Raw genomic sequence first — 17,855 nt, 5'->3', positions numbered from 1 at the left:
GCTCTGTCATACAAAGGTGTTCGAGTTACCGCCTGCATTTGAGCAGCACGGTACCCTACCTATGCCGCTCTGTTCTGCATACCACCAGCAGACCCTTTCTACGCCGACGCCTACCGTTTAGCTTGCTAACTATAACGCATTGTCAAGTCATTAAACTGACCGCGCCTTGAACATTTCGCCAATATGTCCTTCAGAGATTCGTTCATGACCCATAGTGGTACTCTAGAAGCGCTCCAGAGTCATCATGCACCAGCACGAAGAAGTCGTCCTCCGGATATTGACACAATGGCAGCTGAAGAGAATCGCGTGCCATTGAAAGCTGAAAGGGCTAGCAAGAGAGAATCGAGGCTAGGACTGCGAAGTTTATTCAGTCGATCAAAGACGCACTTGGCCAGTCCTGAAACGCCATCATCCTTTGGAAGCCGTACATCACTCCCTGAAACGAATCCTTATTTTCCAGCCCAGCCCGATGCAGTGTTTGACGATATGCCCTCGTCCCCTCGCAGCCCGCGCCCTTTGGCTACCATGTTCGAAACCCAACAAAGTCCACCAGCTCAACCGCGACCTGTTGGCCTCGTCAGAGCCCAGGGGTCTGGCAAACCTGGGCGTGGGCCACTTTCAACATGGCATCCTCCGCCCCTATTTAAAGCATTTCCACAAGCTGTCAAACACATGACATTGCCAGCTACATCACTGGCACCCGAAGCTATTCTACGCATGCACGAGCGACGAGCTAGCGCACTGCGTGACGAAAATGCCGAAACGCCAGATGCTGAAGGCGCTCCTACCGAGAAGGCTAAGGTCAAGAAGAAGCATCGTCGCAATACCTCCGGCCATTTCCCGAAATTTGAATGGACCAACAAGATTTATGTTCTCGTGACATCAGGCTATTTGCTGCAATATGCAGCAGAAGGACCCTTCGACCGGTTGCCTGAAAGAATATTGCACCTCAGCAAAGATTCCGCAGCATTTGCAAGTGACGTGATCCCTGGACGCCATTGGGTAGTCCAGGTCTCTGCAGCTGCAGAATCTGATGGGACAACATCATCAGATTCTCGTTCTTTATTCTCGCGATGGAATTTCCGGGCCACTGAACGACGCCATGTCTCCAATTTCCTCATGGTATTTGAAACTGCTGAGGATATGGAAGGCTGGATATCAACATTACGCCGTGAAATCGAGGCACTGGGAGGGAAGAAGACACTTACCGAGACAGGCAAACCAAAGGCCGAGGACGAAGTTGCACCACTACGAGAGAAACCTAGTCAAAGGACTTTGGTAGTACGAGACCCTAATCGGTTATCACGCATAGCAAGCTCGAGCTCCCAGAGCCCTCAAAGTCCTGACAGCTTTCTGCCACCCCAGAATCTGCAATGGCAAAGTCAGACACAGACCAACCGCTCAGTCACAAATGTCGCTGAGCCTGAACCTACAGCCGATCAGCCCCTTGATGATATTTCGACGACAAATAGCTTCGTATCGCATGATGGCCGGCAACTGGAGAATTTACGAGAAAATTCGAACCGCCTTTCATTCATATCATCCGGTCAACGGACAGTGGTGACGTCTGCAGGATCCTCACCAGCGTCTTCACCAACCGTCGATACCTTCCCTGCACCTGCCGAGCATAAGTCGTCGCTGGAGGAGGCAAAACTTTCACCAGAGCCGAAACCTAGGCCCAATGCTGCAGCTATCCTGGACCGAAGACAGTCTATGCAAGTTCTCACCCCCTTCGTCGAACTACAAGGCGGACCCATCAACCTACGACCGCAATCTAGCTATGGATCTGGTGCCGCTGATTTGAAGGCTCCGACACCTAATTTCAGTGTACCCAATTCGTCGAACCGGAGATATTCGTATGCGAAGACTATGGCCCAGGAATTCGGCATGGCTCCTTCGTCAGGTCCACTGGAGGTGCGATCCTTGGGTCGCCGAGCACCACCAACGACGTTACCAATCGCGCGGCCTTTATCCATGGTCGCTGACCAACCGTCACCAATGGAGGACATCCACGAACGACCAGTGACGCGGCACGGAGACGAAACTCAGTCGACCATTCCAGTAGAAGATGATCTACCGTCTCTGCCAAATATTCCTACTTCTTATGAAATGACATCGCGACGTTCGAGCCTGGTACCAATAGAAGAACCAACCGTCGAGATCAGCCGGCCAGGGAGCTCGCGAAGACAATCAGACATGAGGCAATGGCGCAAATCCGAAAATCCCAATTCCATGGGACGTAGTGTTCCTAGCTCAACTCGTCCCAGCCTGGAACAAAGAACACGTTCGCGATCTTTTCTTGGGGGAGCCGAGGAGGTAGCCCGTCGCCGTGCTTCCCTTGATACTTATAGCGATGCACGAAGTGACAGCATGTCAGCCAAGGGCCGGTCACAAAGACGGGCGAGCATTCAATCAGTGATGTCTGACCGGGCATCTCAGTATAGTGCCTCAGGCGACCTCCCACCCCCAATGTCGCCAGAGTCGCTGCCTCTCCCTGCGCCTCCACCCACAGTGCCTCTACCCCCTATTCCCGCATCAGCGAGCAACCCTCTTTTGAGGCCTGATATGAACGGGAAGAGCCTTTTCATTCGAAGGAGCATGCCTCATCTGGGCGAAGTGCCTCCACCGGTCCCACCACCAACCTGTGCACTACCTCCTCTTCCACCCAAATTACAAGTCAAGGCCTAAATACCTTGATTCATGCTATATACCCTTTCCTTGTTGTTTTTACTGTTACGAACTTTGACGGAGCGATTGATGTGGATTCCTCGATTCTCCGAAACGATACTAGGCGTTTTGGAACACTGTTGCCTTCATTCTCTTTTGTATCGAGACAAAAATTCTCTTCTGGTCAACACTTGTAAAATATAGAACGGTCGGCTGGAAGGAGCATTTCCGGTTATGCGACCACGTCTTGGGATGATATCCATGTATAGGCGTACCAAAGGAAACTAACTACCTACTATTCAAGGCTGCATATGGCCAATAGTATTGATAGATAATGCTGTTTTCAAAGATGTTGCCTCGGCACTGGCTAGTGACGACGCGGTAGATGACAGCGGCTTCACAGGAGCAACAAAAACTTTTATTGCTAAACGTCACCCAAGGACAACTAGAAAGTGAAGAAATGTTTATAAGATAGAAAGCTACTGGTTAGGTAGACACAGATTGGCTGATATCGAGAGTAGCTAGGTAGTCTTTGTTCCTGGGCCTATATGAGGCCAAGAGTGGTCTCCACTTTTCAATGAGACTGTTGCGTGCCTACCTACTATCAAGATATAGGCTGTGGAGGTATTGGAATGATGAACTATAAATATTAGAAATATTTTATATTCTGATCGAACTACGCATTCTAGATCATATATGATGCTGATTTCTCGCGCCTAGAAAATTTCAATCAAACGCGTGCAGGCCCATGACGCTCAATTGGAAAAAAAAAAGGACGTGGCTGGGGGGACGTGCAGCATCTTTAATGGATGGAAATGCCGAGCTGCGTCGTGTTGTCCCAACTACAACAACAACCTCATTAATTCTTCACAACTCCAACCCTCTCAATACCAAGAGCTATACCGCTTTGCTCTTAGAATCTCCTGCCATGCTATTTCTAACCATATAATAAACCTGATACCATAACCACACCTTCCGACAACCAAGATGCCAGCTCTTCCTCCGTCGTCAACAATACCCTCAGGGCACAATCCCCTCTACGTCCGCCAGAATGACGACTCGAGCAGCTCCTTCACCGCCGTGCCAACATCCTACAAGAGCACTGATAACTCCCTCGCTCCCGGTGTCGTCGCCGGTATCGTCCTTGGCTCCGTCGCTGGTTTTCTTCTCCTGCTGTACATCATCTACATGCTCCTACACCGGGGCCCAGTCGTGAGAACAGTCGACGGCGCATCGACTGTCGTGTCAGGCGGACCCATGAGTACCGTCACGGGCGATACGTCGACATATCTGAGTTTCCGAAGCAGAAGAGACCGAAGAACGAGGAACAGATCGCGGAGCAGGGCTACCTCTAGATCCAAGAGGACGAGATCGCGCACGACGGTGAATTCGAGGGACAGGAGCCGAAGACGAACATCGCCGCTTGTGGGTGATAGTCGAGGAGAGCGAATCATCGTCGATCCTCCTGCGCCGCGCTTCGTTCAAGAATCGACTATTTCTTCGGATAACGAGATTGTTGTTGAGGAGGAGCACAGCGTTTCTCCCCCGCGACGATCACGACGACAGAGCCAAGACCGATATCGTCGAGAGCCGTTGATGGGAGAAGGATATCGAAGAGACTATTCTCCGAGAGATTACTCACCTCGGAGGGAGAGCAGACGGTATAGCCGAGACCGGTAGAGGAAGAGTGTAGCGACGACAATTTGCGTATTTTATTTCTTCGGTTTGTTTTAATTACGACTTTACGACATATTTTGGACGTTGGATGCATAGAACATTTGGAGCATTGAATGGACAAGAAAGGATTCACTACGTAGATTGGAAAGAAGGAGTAATATGAACAAAAGGAGCAGAAGAGAAGAGGAGAGGAGAGGAGAGGTCAGATTGAGCGTCAATCTTTCGAATCGAGCGAGGCTTTCATTTCGATAGATACCCGGATAGTCTCTACAAAAACCACCTGTAAATAGACAAAAGATTGGTACCATCAACTCATGACCTCCCATTTCACCTTTTCTATGAGCGGTATATCTGCTTCATGATATCTCATATCTACCCAGTTGCTCCAAAATACCGTCATAACTCACTATAATAGTAAACAGACAGTGAACCATCGACTTATTCATGAATTTTCTCCACATATTCAAGCATCGACATCTACTTTTGTAACCTCAAATCAGAAAGGTACCCTCGCCTTCTGATGAACTGAAACATAACCAAATGCCATAAAGAGCCACCCATTTCACTGAGCAGACCTGCATCTGCAGGTAAGCAAGAAAGCAAGCCAACGCGCCGGCAACAAAGACAGAAACATATCCAACAAACATCTTCCTACATGTTCATGCCGCCGTCTTGGCCTCCACCTCCTTGGGGACCGCCAAAGAAGAATGTGTCAAAGGGGTTCATCTGTGGTGCCTCACCAAAGTCGTGGTGAAGGCCCTCCCAGTTCATGCTTAGACCCATGTCAAGCTGCGACTGGTCCATTGCAGTAAAGTCTCCGTTCGATGACGCGCCCAGGTTTTGGAGGAACTCCATTGTTTGAGCATCTGGATAGTCCTGTCCGTTGAATTGCTGCTGTCCACCATAGGATCCTCCGCCGTTTGGTTGGGACGTCACTCTTCGAGGAATTGGTGAAGGAACCATTCCCGATTCTATAGGCGATCCCTCTTGCTTATGACCAGAGTCTGTAGGGCTTGGTCCACCTCGACTTCGCGATTTGAGCAAATAACCCTCTGTTGATCGTGCCATTGGGGGCGACGGCTGTGCATTCCCGTCGCCCGCAACAGACAATGTAGGAGAGGAGAGCGAGTCAGACAGCGACAAATCAATCTGATAAGACGCCTGATCTGAGCCCTGCGGACGGTGACGTCCTTGCCCCGTTCCTTTTGATGAGTCCGGCGGTGTGTTCCACGCAGAGCGTTGTCTTCGGGCCGTCGGGGCACCAAAACCGCCTGTTGAAGAGGCCATCTTAATAGTCGCCTTGGCTGTTCGATCGAACGCATCTCGGCACGTCTCGGCGGGAGGGCACTTGTCGATCATATCTGTGAGAACCGATTTGGCAGCGAGAATAGTAAAGTCCACTTCATCCATGCTCTAGATCCACTATTAGCTCATTTCTCCGAGGACTCTGGGTTTCGTCAAAGCTTACCAGGCGACTTCGTACGATGGGTGAGTGCCAGATGGCATAAAGGTACGAGATTCCTGCCATGAACAGGTGATGCGTGGAAAGATAGGTGTAGCTCACCAACCCACTGAGATGAAGTTGTCTATACAGGCGGAGGATCTTTTGACCTGCCTCTGCAACTTTCAGGTAGATTCGATCCTCATCTTCACGAAGCTCTGCTTGGAACGCCGTTGGGCTGTTAACCTCATTTGATGAATTATACTCCCCTTCGAACATGGCAGGAACACTGAGGCTCTGACGATAGAGCATTATGATCGCCTGCCAGTAATTGAGTTCAAGAAACTCGGTCGAAAACATGACACCCGTCTCTTGTCTCGATGGTGCTGACGTCTTCCACTGATACAGCCTTCGGTCGATATCTATGCGCCATGAACGGAACGAATCAAACTGCACCAGGAAGGGCGACGGGAGATGAATGTGCATATCAGGGAACTTGCCCTGCACACCCGCTTTGGCGATCTGAGCCTGATTGTACTGCAAAACCTGAAGAATTTCCGATTGCAGCAGCCTCAGTCGGAAGTAATGATGGGCAACATGCTTGTAGCTGGGTTGGAGCTGATCTGCTGCTGGATCTGCAAGTCCGGTCGGTGTAATATAGTCGTCGTCCAACAAGGACGGAAACTCGGTTGTGATGACCTGATCGCTGACGCCGAATGGTCTTCCAACGCATGTGCTAACCAGACGATCGAGAGAGTACGTGCACCACCATAAACGGCGCCTCATATCTCGCACCCACAGCTTCTTCCCCCGGGTTTGTGCCCCATTCTCTCGAGAACCAGCACCATCAGTCTGATCCCTTTCGTTAGGAATGGAATCAATTTCCCTGTCATCCTCATAGTGAAGGCCGAGATCGACCGCCAGTCGAACAGCAACACCAATGATGTACCTGGTCCGTGTCAGTCAGGTGAGTTCACACACCACACACGATCAATCAGCACATACCAGAGGCCAGGGGGAACGGGTCGAAGCAGAGCAAAATTAGCCAGAAGAAGTACAGCTTGCAGAACTTCTAATCCTCCTCCACTGTTGCTTAAACACGATTCTAGGTGCACGATTGCGCTCGCGTGATACTCCTCTGGTTCACATCGACTTTTGTTGTCTGCACCAGCGTCGCCAGACGAGTCAGATTTCACTGGTTCGCCAACAATGACACCACAGCCGATGGCGAAGACCATATTCAACAAATAGAGTTCTCGCGAGCCTCGGGCCGGATCCTGAGTGGCATATATGCGTTCAAACGTCTGCATGAACTCTCCTCTGTGCAGAATTGGAATCTGAGGGTTCGAGTGTTCAAAATATAACCTCACGAGCCGCAAGCCGACTTCTTTACTGGGGAAACTTGCAGGCTTGATAGACGGCCTAGTATGAAGGCCAAAAAACGAATCGCGCAGCGAAGCTCCATTGCCGCTCGGTTGCCGAGGATTTCTGGGATCATTCGGATTAGGTTGTCCAGAGGATGAGTACTGAACTGCAGCATATACGACCCGGGCGAACGAGACACCAGATGCGGATGCTAAAGACCGAGGTTTCGAGGGGCTCACGATGTTGAGGAACCCTGATTGGCCCGACTTTTTCTTAAGCGATTCCACCGCCTGGCTCTGAGGCCTTCGGTCGCCGGCTTCTGATGGTCCGGAATAACCTGTTTCGGTGGCGGAGTTGATACTGGCGGTGTCGGTGCCTATTCGAGAACACAATTCGAGGTTTTCGGCTGGGGGAAAGGAGATGCTATTGGCGCTAAGCAGATTCTCAAGCTGCTCGACTCGGGTTTCGAGATAGTAAACATAACTGCGCGCAAGGTCAACATTTGCTCATTAATCAACTTGGGAGATTTTCTGGCGCGTCATCGAGGTCAATGATGACCAAAAGATTACACATCTGGACAATCGCGCGCTTGCGTTGTCTTATCGTACCTGCGTGGGATTTCCTTCTTTGTAATGGGATCGTAGCCAACACAAGCGACTCCTGCCTTGGCGCAACTTGCGCAGCTCGGTAGCTTCTGATCACAACGGTTTTTACGTAGGCGACAACGGTTACAGGCGCTGACGTTGCGAAAGTTACTGCTTTGGCCTGCCTTGGCCGCTACTGAGGGAGAGGCAGTAGTGGAAGATGCTGAAGCACCGTCGGCCTGGAGACGTTCGCGCTCACGATCCTGGGGGCTCGACTGGCCGTTGCGCGGCGATCCATCGTCATTCGAGTCTTGTCGCTGTCGCTTTGCGGGTTGCGAGCTCGGGGACGGAGGGCCACGCGCAGGCATTGTAACGGCCCGGCGGGCAACCGAAGACGGCGCCGATAAGTTTGCGACAGGTTCGGAGATGAAGAGAAGTGGCTCGGGCGGAGTGACGCAGATCAGCCGGAGAAAGCGATATCCAAGAGGTCGGCCTAAGGTAGGTTGTCGTCTGTGAATTGATGATGGAGACGGAGAGAGTGGGTTTGAGCTTGCTTGAGCTTAGTCGGGGGACGGAGACGGGGGCGGAAGGTGGCAGGTGAAAGGCGGAACGGTAGATTGAGAGTTCCGGTCGGGACTGCCTTAACAATTAATGAAACGAACGGGCGGAGAAGGTAGGTAGTCTAAGGTAAGCGCAGTTCTGAGGACAGTAACAGGAAGGCAGCTACTCCGAATGGGTGGGATAGATTGAGACAAAAAGGCAGGAGCTGGACAATTGAAGGATATGGATAAGGCGGGAAGGGATCGACGAGCCGCTGTACCCGCTAACGTTTGTCAAAGCGCAAGGAGTTTGTCAAGTGTATTACATAGTAGAGCTGATATCTGATGAATTGGGGGTTCAAAGGTATGAGAAGAAGCCTAGGGCAATATAATGAGATCAAGTGGTTGCCGAACTGCCTAATAAATCTTCCAGAATTGGCCTCTCAGGTTATCAGTCAAACAAGCAACAACTTCTTTGCTGACTGTTTGTTGTCTGCGGGGACCAACCAAGCTTGGCCCATGACTAGACCCCCAAGGACAACGATTCTGGCTGTCAACGCCGTAGAAAGTCGAGACTAATTTGGGGCCTGGACTAAGCGAAAGCCATGGCAACTGGTCCCTGAAAGAGGGGACCTATCAACTGTGCATACAATTCCTCCGTATAGAGAGGCAGCATTTCGTGGTGGAGGTGACGGTGGTTGATGACCGCTTCTGGATGAGTCTGAGATGATGATAATTATCACGTTTGTTTCATGGAGAATGGAGACAAGCAAGGGTCTTGAAGCTTCCAATTGTAAGCAATTAAAAGTTTTGAACCGAATTATACGGCACAAGGATCCATATAGGAGTAGGCACCGAGATATTCAAGATGGTTCAGACAATAAGTAGCTTTGTTAAAGCGTACAAAATATAAGATACTTAAGACTCGATAACAATGCATTATCTCGATTCTCAAAACTGCAAACAAGCCACTAGAAAAAAAGCAAAGGAGGAAAGACCCTCTTTATTGGTCAAAGTGCAAGTGGTGTCAATAACCAGACAAGGGTCCTTCCAGATTCATCCCAGTTTGAATCCTGTAGCGAGCAGGTGGGGGAAAGATGATTTCTCTACGAATTGACTCCTTGTATTGGCCAATTTATTCCCTTCTCAACTCATCATTTCTTATGGAGTATAAGAAAGGAAGAGAGAAAACCATCAAAGTCAACTGCAAATCTGGGAATCAATGTTCTTGGCGTGCAGCACCTTAAAAACGCCTTGTTTATCATCCTGTCGATCCTCTCCTGCAAACCAGACTTAGAAGTTTGAGGCGTATCATGACAGCGAATCATCTTATCAGTGCTTGCTCTCGCTCTCGTCTTCTTTTCCTTTCTTTTTACTCGCAGAGAAAACTGCAGTGATTGTGATTTGTGTATTGTATCCGAAGTTGTCCGGCTTTATAACCGGTCCCCTTCATCCTGTTCTCAGCTTTCGCCGTCAGATACCGCATCGGGGCATTGACAGCAGCACAGTGCAGCTGTATACATGAGACATCCTGCTTTTCAGTCTTTGATTCGAGTAGTGAGAAGAGACGACAAAGAGGTTGCTTTGAGTGATACTCAAGCTCTTCTCATGCCGAATTACACCACTCACCGTATCATATTCAGTGAATATATCGCTGGTCCGGCTCCGTTGACCTGAACCTTGTCAACGGGTTTTGTCTCTTGGACCGGATCGGATGCAGCCTGGCGGTTGGCTGCATCATCACCAACACCACCCAACATCTTTCCCGATTCCCGATTTGAGATGCCGGTCGCCGTATTCGTACATAAGCTGCACGAGCATGAATAAGCTCACGAAAGAAATCCTGATCCATATCTCTTTCTTGCCACCTCATATCCATTGATATATCCTCACGCAAACTTGAGAGTGTCATACGCACAAGATCCATGCTAACAACCAACAATGATATCTTCTACCACGATTTGTCACAGCCAAATCAATCATATCTCCCTCCTACGATGTCCCTCTTACGAAAGGTGTTCAAACCTCCTCAATACGCAGCAAGGGTCCATCCTCTCCATCATTCTTAGCCTCTCTCCACACCACCCAACCTCACTTCAAGCTCCAAACATCCATTAGAGCGCACGAATAAACTGAAGCAGAAGATATTAAATTGATTAGACTCATACGATGTCCACGACAACTTTCAAGCAACTGCGATTCCCGACTGCAACCATCCAATTCACTTTTGCGCGTATAGATTTGCCGCCACGAGCAGTTCCCCGTGTATCATCAGATCATGGGGTTTCCAAGGACAAGGGTATTGTTACCTCATTTTCCTGCCCTCTTTTCTCGATGCCTTTCTGGCTACCGACCTACAGGTGAGTCTGTCTATATCGATTATAGGAAATTCACATCCTGGCTGCCTGATGCTACGCTGCGGTTGCACGGGATTTATCACGAGGTCAATCACAAGGTCTAAAGCAACTACATGCGACTACATGCATACTCAGGTACCTAGATTACTATGTGAAACTCTGTCATATGTATCAAAATAAGATGCATTATTGTCTTCGGCCATGCCGTGTCACGCACGTTCCGTTCTGCACTTTGACCGCTGCCATTCCAGCTGCAGCATGCGTATGTGTGTGTGTATGCGTAAGCATATCAAGCATCACCGTCTGTCTATGCATTCTCCATGTCACTCAGGCACCGCGCGGAAAGTTGTTGCATGCATATATCTTTTTTCAATGAGACGACAGTCTTGAAATTACTGCCACTGACACTATCCTTTCTTACACCGCCAGTTCCGCCCCGTGAGGTAGCCTGAACTGAAAACCACAAACTCTTAAAAGTCTGAAAACAAACGCTACCGACATCTGCGAGGCCACCAAGAACCCCCATACCGAGAAACGCCCTCTAAACCTCCGGGGTCCTGTCGTTGACGATACGGCATGGGCTGGTGCCATCGGCCGTGTAGCAAAATCCATTACAAAAAGTTTCCCTTCCCAAAATATCAATCATCCTTCTACTTTGTCGTTGAATCCTTCGTCCCTCGAATGAATCCATAGTCTATGTTTCGTGAAATGAGTTCCCAAGTTCATCCGTCTTCTTTTTTCCCTCTTATTGTAAAACGCCTGTTCCATGCCTGATCGCTGTGTTGGAAGAAAAAAAGGGGGTATTTTTCCACATGGGCCTCGCATGCCCTTTATACAATTCGTCCCTAAAAGAAATGACGCCAGATTGTTTCGATTCTTCGCTTGCTCGAAACATTCAAACTCCGGTGAAAATCCAAGCCGTATGTTGCTGTTGCTTCATGCTGAGTGATTCCTTAAACACTCTCCTCTTCGTCGTAGTCGGTGAAAAGACCCTCGTCCAAGAGAGGATCCTCCTCAGGCAACACATCGTCTTGAGGTCCGCCCTCGGTAATTTGTGAGCTGAGATATGCTCCAACAATGGTGATAAGTCCGCTGAACCACCAAGCCAGTCCAGAGTATCCAGTCTGAAGACCCCAAGAGTAGAGGAGACCAGATAGGGTCGGGCCCAGAGCACGGCACAAGCTGGCAGTTGAGGCCGCAATTCCGTTGATCGTTCCAAGGACCTGCTTAGATGGTGCCGAGTTGGCCAGCAGGATGGCGTTGCTGGGGTAGGCCATGGTTGAGAAGGTGCACTTCCAGATGACAAGCAGGTAGATAGCGGGCATTCTCATAGAGTCGGGGAGTAGCACAAGGTAGGGTGTGACCAGGTAGAGCGCAAAGTACGAGAATGCAAGAATTCGGAAGAGGCGGAGAGATCCAAGTCGTCGGGTAACTGGAGGAACGATGAGATAGTTGGAGAAGAGTGAGTAAAGTCCCTGAACCGACATGATGACACCGATCATCTTGGTCTCGAGGCCGAATCCATCGGTAAACTTGAAGGGAAGGTCGTGAACGGGGTGCTCAGGTCGCTTGGTGCTCAGGAAAACTGGGAAAAGCTGGTCAAAAGTCATAGTGTGGCTGTGACATGTGTTAGAGGCTGCATGAGGCTTTAGGTGAGGCGCAACTTACAAGGCGAGAATGCCATAAGAGATGATGTTCATGATGACAGGCTTGGTGAAAGTCTTTGACTTTCGCACCACAATGGGTTCCAAGGGGGCTTCGTTCAGGGATTGTGTGTCAGGCTGGGGAGCAAGTCGGGGCGAATTCTCTTGGCTTCGGTAAGCAGGCAGGGCCTCGTCAGAGTGGGCAGAGCCAGGGCGAACACTGGTCGAGAGATACTGGACATTTTGCTTTCCATCAAGAAGAGCCTGCTTCTCGGGAGAGCGGCCTCGTCCATTACAGCTGGCAACTCCACCGAACCAGCTGGCGAGGTAATCTCCAATCTCACGTCCACGGTCTCGCTGGGACTTCTTCTCAGCATGTGTCTCATCCAGGAAGAGAAGTCCAATGATGACTCCGAAGAAAACGGTGGCGGCGCTGAAGAGATTTGGGAGAAGGTAGGGATATCGGTCCCAGATGGTTCCACGAGCGAAGATCTCGGGGTAGCTGATGCATGGTCGTGCGAGAGCTCCTCCAATCATAGGCCCAACGATCGATCTAAATAGGTAACCCAGTCAGCAACTGCTGTCAATGACTGCATGAGTATGTATGGCTTACCCAATGCACCACACCATGGGCATGATAGTATAAGCTCGGGCTGGATGATCTGTTAGCCCAATTCTCATCTGATCTTTTGAGATTCAACCTACGTTGATGTTCCTTGACAGTAACAAGCTCGGCGACAGTTGTCTGAAGGACGCCAATGTTGCTAAAATATGTTAATTGGGCGATCTAAGTATCTTTCCAGAAAAACATACCCATTGAGAAGACCTCCGAGAGCGCGCGCAAAGAGTGCGACTGGCAGACTGGGGGCGAAACCAAAGACCAAGACGCTGATAGCAGTTCCAAGCAGACCAAAGAGAAGCACTGGCTTTCGGCCAATCTTGTCGCTAAGTCGTCCCCAAAGAACTCCTGTCGAGAATTCGGCCAATGTGAAAGCGGAGGTGACCATGCCGGCGTAAACTGAAATCTTGTTGGAATCATCGGTAATGTTGAAATCTTGAATCATGTAGTAAATGTAGGGGAAGATGGACATGAAGGCGATCGGTTCGCATATTCTGCAGCAGGCTGCCAATTGTTAGACCCAGTGTCGCAAAAGTCATGTAAGCTGAGCTCCGTACCTAGAACAAACATCTGCTTTGCGGGGAATGGGGGAAGCGGTCTCTCATTGCGGCCAGCAGCTTCGCGGTTGGCCGCAGTCATTTGACGACTCCTCGCCATGTTTTCTAGTTGTGATCCTCCCGGGAGGTTTCGTCTTTTTGTTCAATGGGTGGCCCCTGGTGAATTTATGTTCAAATTTTGGTGAAAATGGTGTCTCTGAACTATTCGCAAGTCTGATCGATCCGTTTCGTAAAGTCTAAGAGCATGAGACAAGTGGCTTCGGTAGGTTGTTGAATATCGTCGAGTATGTAAGTGTGTAAGTGGTTTGGTGTAGATGTCCAACCCAAGTAGCAACAGATTGTAGATGTTGACAAAGACTCAAGCTGAGTGAGAGATAGAGAAAGAACACAGAACAAGAATCAAGGTGGTGGAGGGAGAAGGGAGACTAATTAAAGGGTTATAGAAGGTTCACGGAAGGAAAAGAGAAGGACCAAGATGGGGTGGATACACTTATAAGAAGTGTATGGAGTATGGAGAATGAGTAGGTGAGGTATGTATGAGGATGGAGTGTTAGTAGTGAAAGTGAAAGTGAGCAACACCCCTCAGACTGACTGGGACTGGGACTGGGACTGGGGTACATGGACTTGTCACAATGATCATCTTCTGGAGCAGAATAGAATTAATTACTAGACCCGAAGCTTGGAACCAGCGGTGACATGAGCGCGCCAAATGGGCAAAGGGCAAATCTCCTGTCGTGTCCGCGCTTCGCTGCGCTGCTCTGTGCTGTGAGATGCGGCGAACGGCCAAATTCTTGGGCAGTGGGGCTGGCTTCAGGGCCCCCAGAGGCACCAGAAGTTAGAACACCACGGGCAGCCATCCCAGTTTGACAGGGCGGACTTGGTCTTGGGCCTTGAGTCTTGGGCTGCAGGGGCTGGGTCCCAGGGAGACGGAGACGCAAAGGAGCCCTGGGAGACTAAGCGTATGTACCCAGCAAGTACTTCTGCAGGGGTATCCTTCTCTGTCTCTGGTCCCCTGTAAGCCACTGGAGGACGCCCACGGGGATGTGTCTCGAGCAAAACGCCATGGACTGACGGTTGGGTTCGAGCTTAATTGTTGGGTGCGAACCTGAATGGAGCTGGAAAACAAACCAAGCCAAACCAAATGCCAATGCTAAAAGCGAATGGTGCCGTCTGTAACTGCACCCCGGTATTTCCGCTGTGGCTAAGCGTATGTCCGAGGGTTCCCTTTCGTCAAAAGTCCTGGCTTCCATGGACACATCATTCTGTTGTTTCGAAACTGGCTTATGCGTGCAAAACATACATCAGCAACCTGAAATACGGTCAACTGACTTCCATGTTATGGCATTGGTTGCATCAAGCAGCACTAACCCGCACAGCCGCTGTAGAGGACAGGACAGCAGCGACAGGCTTAGGAGGCGGTGAACGCAGTACAGTGAGTAATGAGCAACGGCCCCCGGGGGCTCGTCACACGGAAATCATCCCCGGGGTCGCCTCAGCCTGGCTGTGGAGCGATAATGTTACTAGGGAAGACCTCCCGGAAGGGGACCACACCTCTCATCCTCTTGGTGACGGGCAGAAAGTAATGAGATTCCAGCGGAGCCGACTTCCATCAGTCAGTCAGCACCACCAATTGTCAAAGCACATGGCATGCCATGCCATGGGCCGTTGTTCCAGCCTTGGCGTTGCGGCGTGCGATTTTCGATGCGGCGCCTAATGACGTCGATTTGGGTAGAACAGAATCGGATATCAGTCCAATGCCTGCTGTGACAGGAGTTGCGATGTTTTTGTTGCCTCTTTCATAGGTAGGTTGTTATTGTCGTCCCCCACGCTCTCAGCCAGCTCACCCCGTCAGTCGTAGGCATCCGTCCATCTTACATGGTATTTTCCTTGAATAGCATACTGGTTCTGATGATGTGTTATTCGCTTGGTGTTTCTTTGTTCTTCTCTCACACCCACCGCCGGCCATTTGTTCCGGAAAGTCTGGAGCAAACATCTTGTGCCCTAGCTCCTGTGGTGTTTTCCAGAACGATGGAGTACATAGTCAGCAGACGACTTCCATGCATGAGGGAGTCATTCGGGATCTGCCTGCATTGCCAGCAACGTCGATACACCGCAGCCTTGTCATACCTCAACCATGTTTCACTGCCCACTGCATACGAGCTCGAGAATGACGCGTAGGACAAGGACAAATTAAGTATCATGTTCTGATCGGTGTGCAAGCCAGAGTGACCGGGATACTGACCCAGAGCTCGATTGTGATATCTTTAGATATTGCGAAAACGAGCTGCAACTCCAGACGTATATTGTGCTTGTCACGAGGGTCAAGCTTACACGGGACGGGACATTCCTCCTCGGAACACGGAGTAGAAGTTCCTTCTTGCATATCAGTCGGCCGAGAAAGGGCATGACTAGGCCGAAAAGCCTAGGTGTAAGTGATGCCAAGGTCGCAGGAATCTGTGTGTAGAATGTCGAACCTACTTCGTGACCGATACGGACATCATCCCCAGTCGAGCAGGGCCGCTCACCTTGGAAATTACAAGGTTCCCTGACAGCGGCTCTCGTGGAAGCTTCCCGGCAGGCAAGGACAAATTGGAAATCTCAAGCATGTTACAACCAAAAATTTTCAAGCCTGACTGACATAGGCGTGTCGTCCATCTGTCAGACACGTGGCTGACGATGATGGTCTTGTACTAAAAAAATTTGAATTTAGAGTCATATATGTCGGTCTGCCGCATCACCGTCGAAAATTTTCCCCAGGTGCATTAACGTCATACAAGCCAGGCGCCAATAGAAGCACACGACATATTTCTCTGAAGTGGAAGCCCTCCTTGACATCCCCGGAGCCCCATAAAGTAGGTTTTTGATAGAAGGGAGCCACCCACGGGTGAGCGAGCAAGGGAATAAACAATCGAGGTGTGAGATTTTGATCAGGAACCCGAGACATTGTCACCGCCATGCCGCACCGGACCCTTCGCCTAGGTACTGCTGGCACGTGGAGTAGCTGCTGCGGCGCGTAAGCCACACATTGTGAGCCCAGCACGGAAGACGAAACTGGCGGTGTTGGGCTTGAAAATGCAGCAATCAATGCAGCGGTTTCAAGTCAGGGCTCTGAACCTTGAAGCTGTAGGGTCCAGTCTCCCATAGGCCCACGCCAATACCTGTAGCAAATGGATCTGACTCGACTTTGAGCTCGTCAGTCAAATTGGGCCACTCGCACCCAACCCGCTGGGCCGTAAGCCCCGAGTAGCAAAGACTGCCGGAAGTGTAGCCGACTCCACAGATACAATTTAGATCGTCTTTAATTAGTCTGCAAGCAGCTTCGAATGCTGGATGCGATCCTCTCGGGTGTCGCCCTTTTGCTGCAATCGTGCCTTTCCCCCCGTATGTATATATGTACACCGAATGTCGGCATTGAGTCTTGGGACAAGGCACGGCGCTGTACACTACCGACCCGGGGAGATGCAAAGCGAAGCCTACGTGAGGCAAGGCAAGGGCATCTTTGACTTGTCAACTTTGTGCCAGCTCGCAGTCAAGGTCCGACTTCGTCTTGTGTCACAAAGGAAGTGGCTAAAATCTAGGCCTGGGTCCCCCACTCGAAGCTCGCGGCTCCCTGTCACGGAAGCGGTATAGCACTGTATCACTCGCCTGTTTCACACGCGCCCGCGGCTCCTTTTTTATATGTATGCATGATGTGCAGTAGGTGATTGAAAATAGACTCCAATGGTTACCGACGACGTGGACGCTTTCATCCGCCTACCGAGTAGGTGTCAGATCCGCCTTGCATACATAGATACAAGTCAAAGTGTTGGAGTCATTTCGTCGGTGAAGCCTGAGACAATGCTAATTTTTTCTCCCCCTTCTCCCTCTCTCCGATAGTTTCACAGCTCTCGACCACCATCCAAATTGAACAACCTCGGCTTCGCTCAAATGGTCGTCGCCCGCAGAAGAATAAGGTGTCGCGTCAGGCGTGGGTGAGTTGCACATCCATTGTCGTCATAGTCGAGCCCGGCGCTTCTCAGCATCCAATAGCAATGGGTGTCTTTTCCATTTTGAATCCCTGTGAAGTCCCGGAAGGTCTTCCTGGCTTCCGGCCTCGCTGAAGTGGATGCAGGGCAGTTTGCCGGTACAGCTAGGCACGCCGCGGGAGGTCTCGTGCTACCAGAAGACTACTTTTCTTGGAGCCTGTCGCATGGCGCCCCGCTCAAGGGGAGAAGCCGAGTGGCCACGAAAAAAGAGCCGGACGAGCTGGCCTCAGGGGAAAAAGGGGGCGGCGGACAAGCGACCCGGTGGGCTGGGTTGATCTGATGCATCTCGTCGATTGTACAAATGAGGTAGTCTCGGTAAAGAAGCCTCCCTTGTCTTTAGACTACGCAATGACAGATGGACTAAGACACCCCCCGCCTATC

At 50.5% G+C, this 17,855-nt stretch overlaps 4 protein-coding genes across 4 annotated transcripts; 2 read left to right on the top strand and 2 right to left on the bottom strand.

The window, feature by feature from the left end:
- Window positions 1-183: 183 nt before the first annotated feature.
- On the top strand, window positions 184-2,688 carry FMAN_02394 (uncharacterized protein; the record flags this gene model as incomplete). The annotated part of the gene is made up of 1 exon (XM_041819950.1): window positions 184-2,688. The coding sequence occupies one exon, from the start codon at window positions 184-186 to the stop codon at window positions 2,686-2,688; it is 2,505 nt and encodes an 834-aa protein (XP_041685878.1).
- Window positions 2,689-3,654: 966 nt separating this feature from the next.
- Window positions 3,655-4,347, top strand: FMAN_02393 (uncharacterized protein; the record flags this gene model as incomplete). The annotated part of the gene is made up of 1 exon (XM_041819949.1): window positions 3,655-4,347. The coding sequence occupies one exon, from the start codon at window positions 3,655-3,657 to the stop codon at window positions 4,345-4,347; it is 693 nt and encodes a 230-aa protein (XP_041685877.1).
- Window positions 4,348-4,995: 648 nt separating this feature from the next.
- FMAN_02392 (uncharacterized protein) lies at window positions 4,996-8,102 on the bottom strand (the record flags this gene model as incomplete). The annotated part of the gene is made up of 4 exons (XM_041819948.1): window positions 4,996-5,757; window positions 5,813-6,734; window positions 6,791-7,633; window positions 7,759-8,102. The coding sequence occupies 4 exons, from the start codon at window positions 8,100-8,102 to the stop codon at window positions 4,996-4,998; spliced, it is 2,871 nt and encodes a 956-aa protein (XP_041685876.1).
- A 3,481-nt stretch (window positions 8,103-11,583) lies between these two features.
- Window positions 11,584-13,549, bottom strand: FMAN_02391 (uncharacterized protein; the record flags this gene model as incomplete). Its single annotated transcript, XM_041819947.1, has 6 exons — window positions 11,584-12,247; window positions 12,299-12,826; window positions 12,887-12,926; window positions 12,979-13,037; window positions 13,087-13,396; window positions 13,450-13,549. The coding sequence occupies 6 exons, from the start codon at window positions 13,547-13,549 to the stop codon at window positions 11,584-11,586; spliced, it is 1,701 nt and encodes a 566-aa protein (XP_041685875.1).
- Between the last annotated feature and the right edge of the window lie 4,306 nt (window positions 13,550-17,855).

This window comes from Fusarium mangiferae (genome assembly GCF_900044065.1).
Source record: "Fusarium mangiferae strain MRC7560 genome assembly, contig: FMAN_scaffold010, whole genome shotgun sequence".
Taxonomy (NCBI): domain Eukaryota; kingdom Fungi; phylum Ascomycota; class Sordariomycetes; order Hypocreales; family Nectriaceae; genus Fusarium; species Fusarium mangiferae.
The sequence above is the reverse complement of the archived record's forward strand: the minus strand, read 5'-3'. Positions and strand labels throughout refer to the sequence as shown.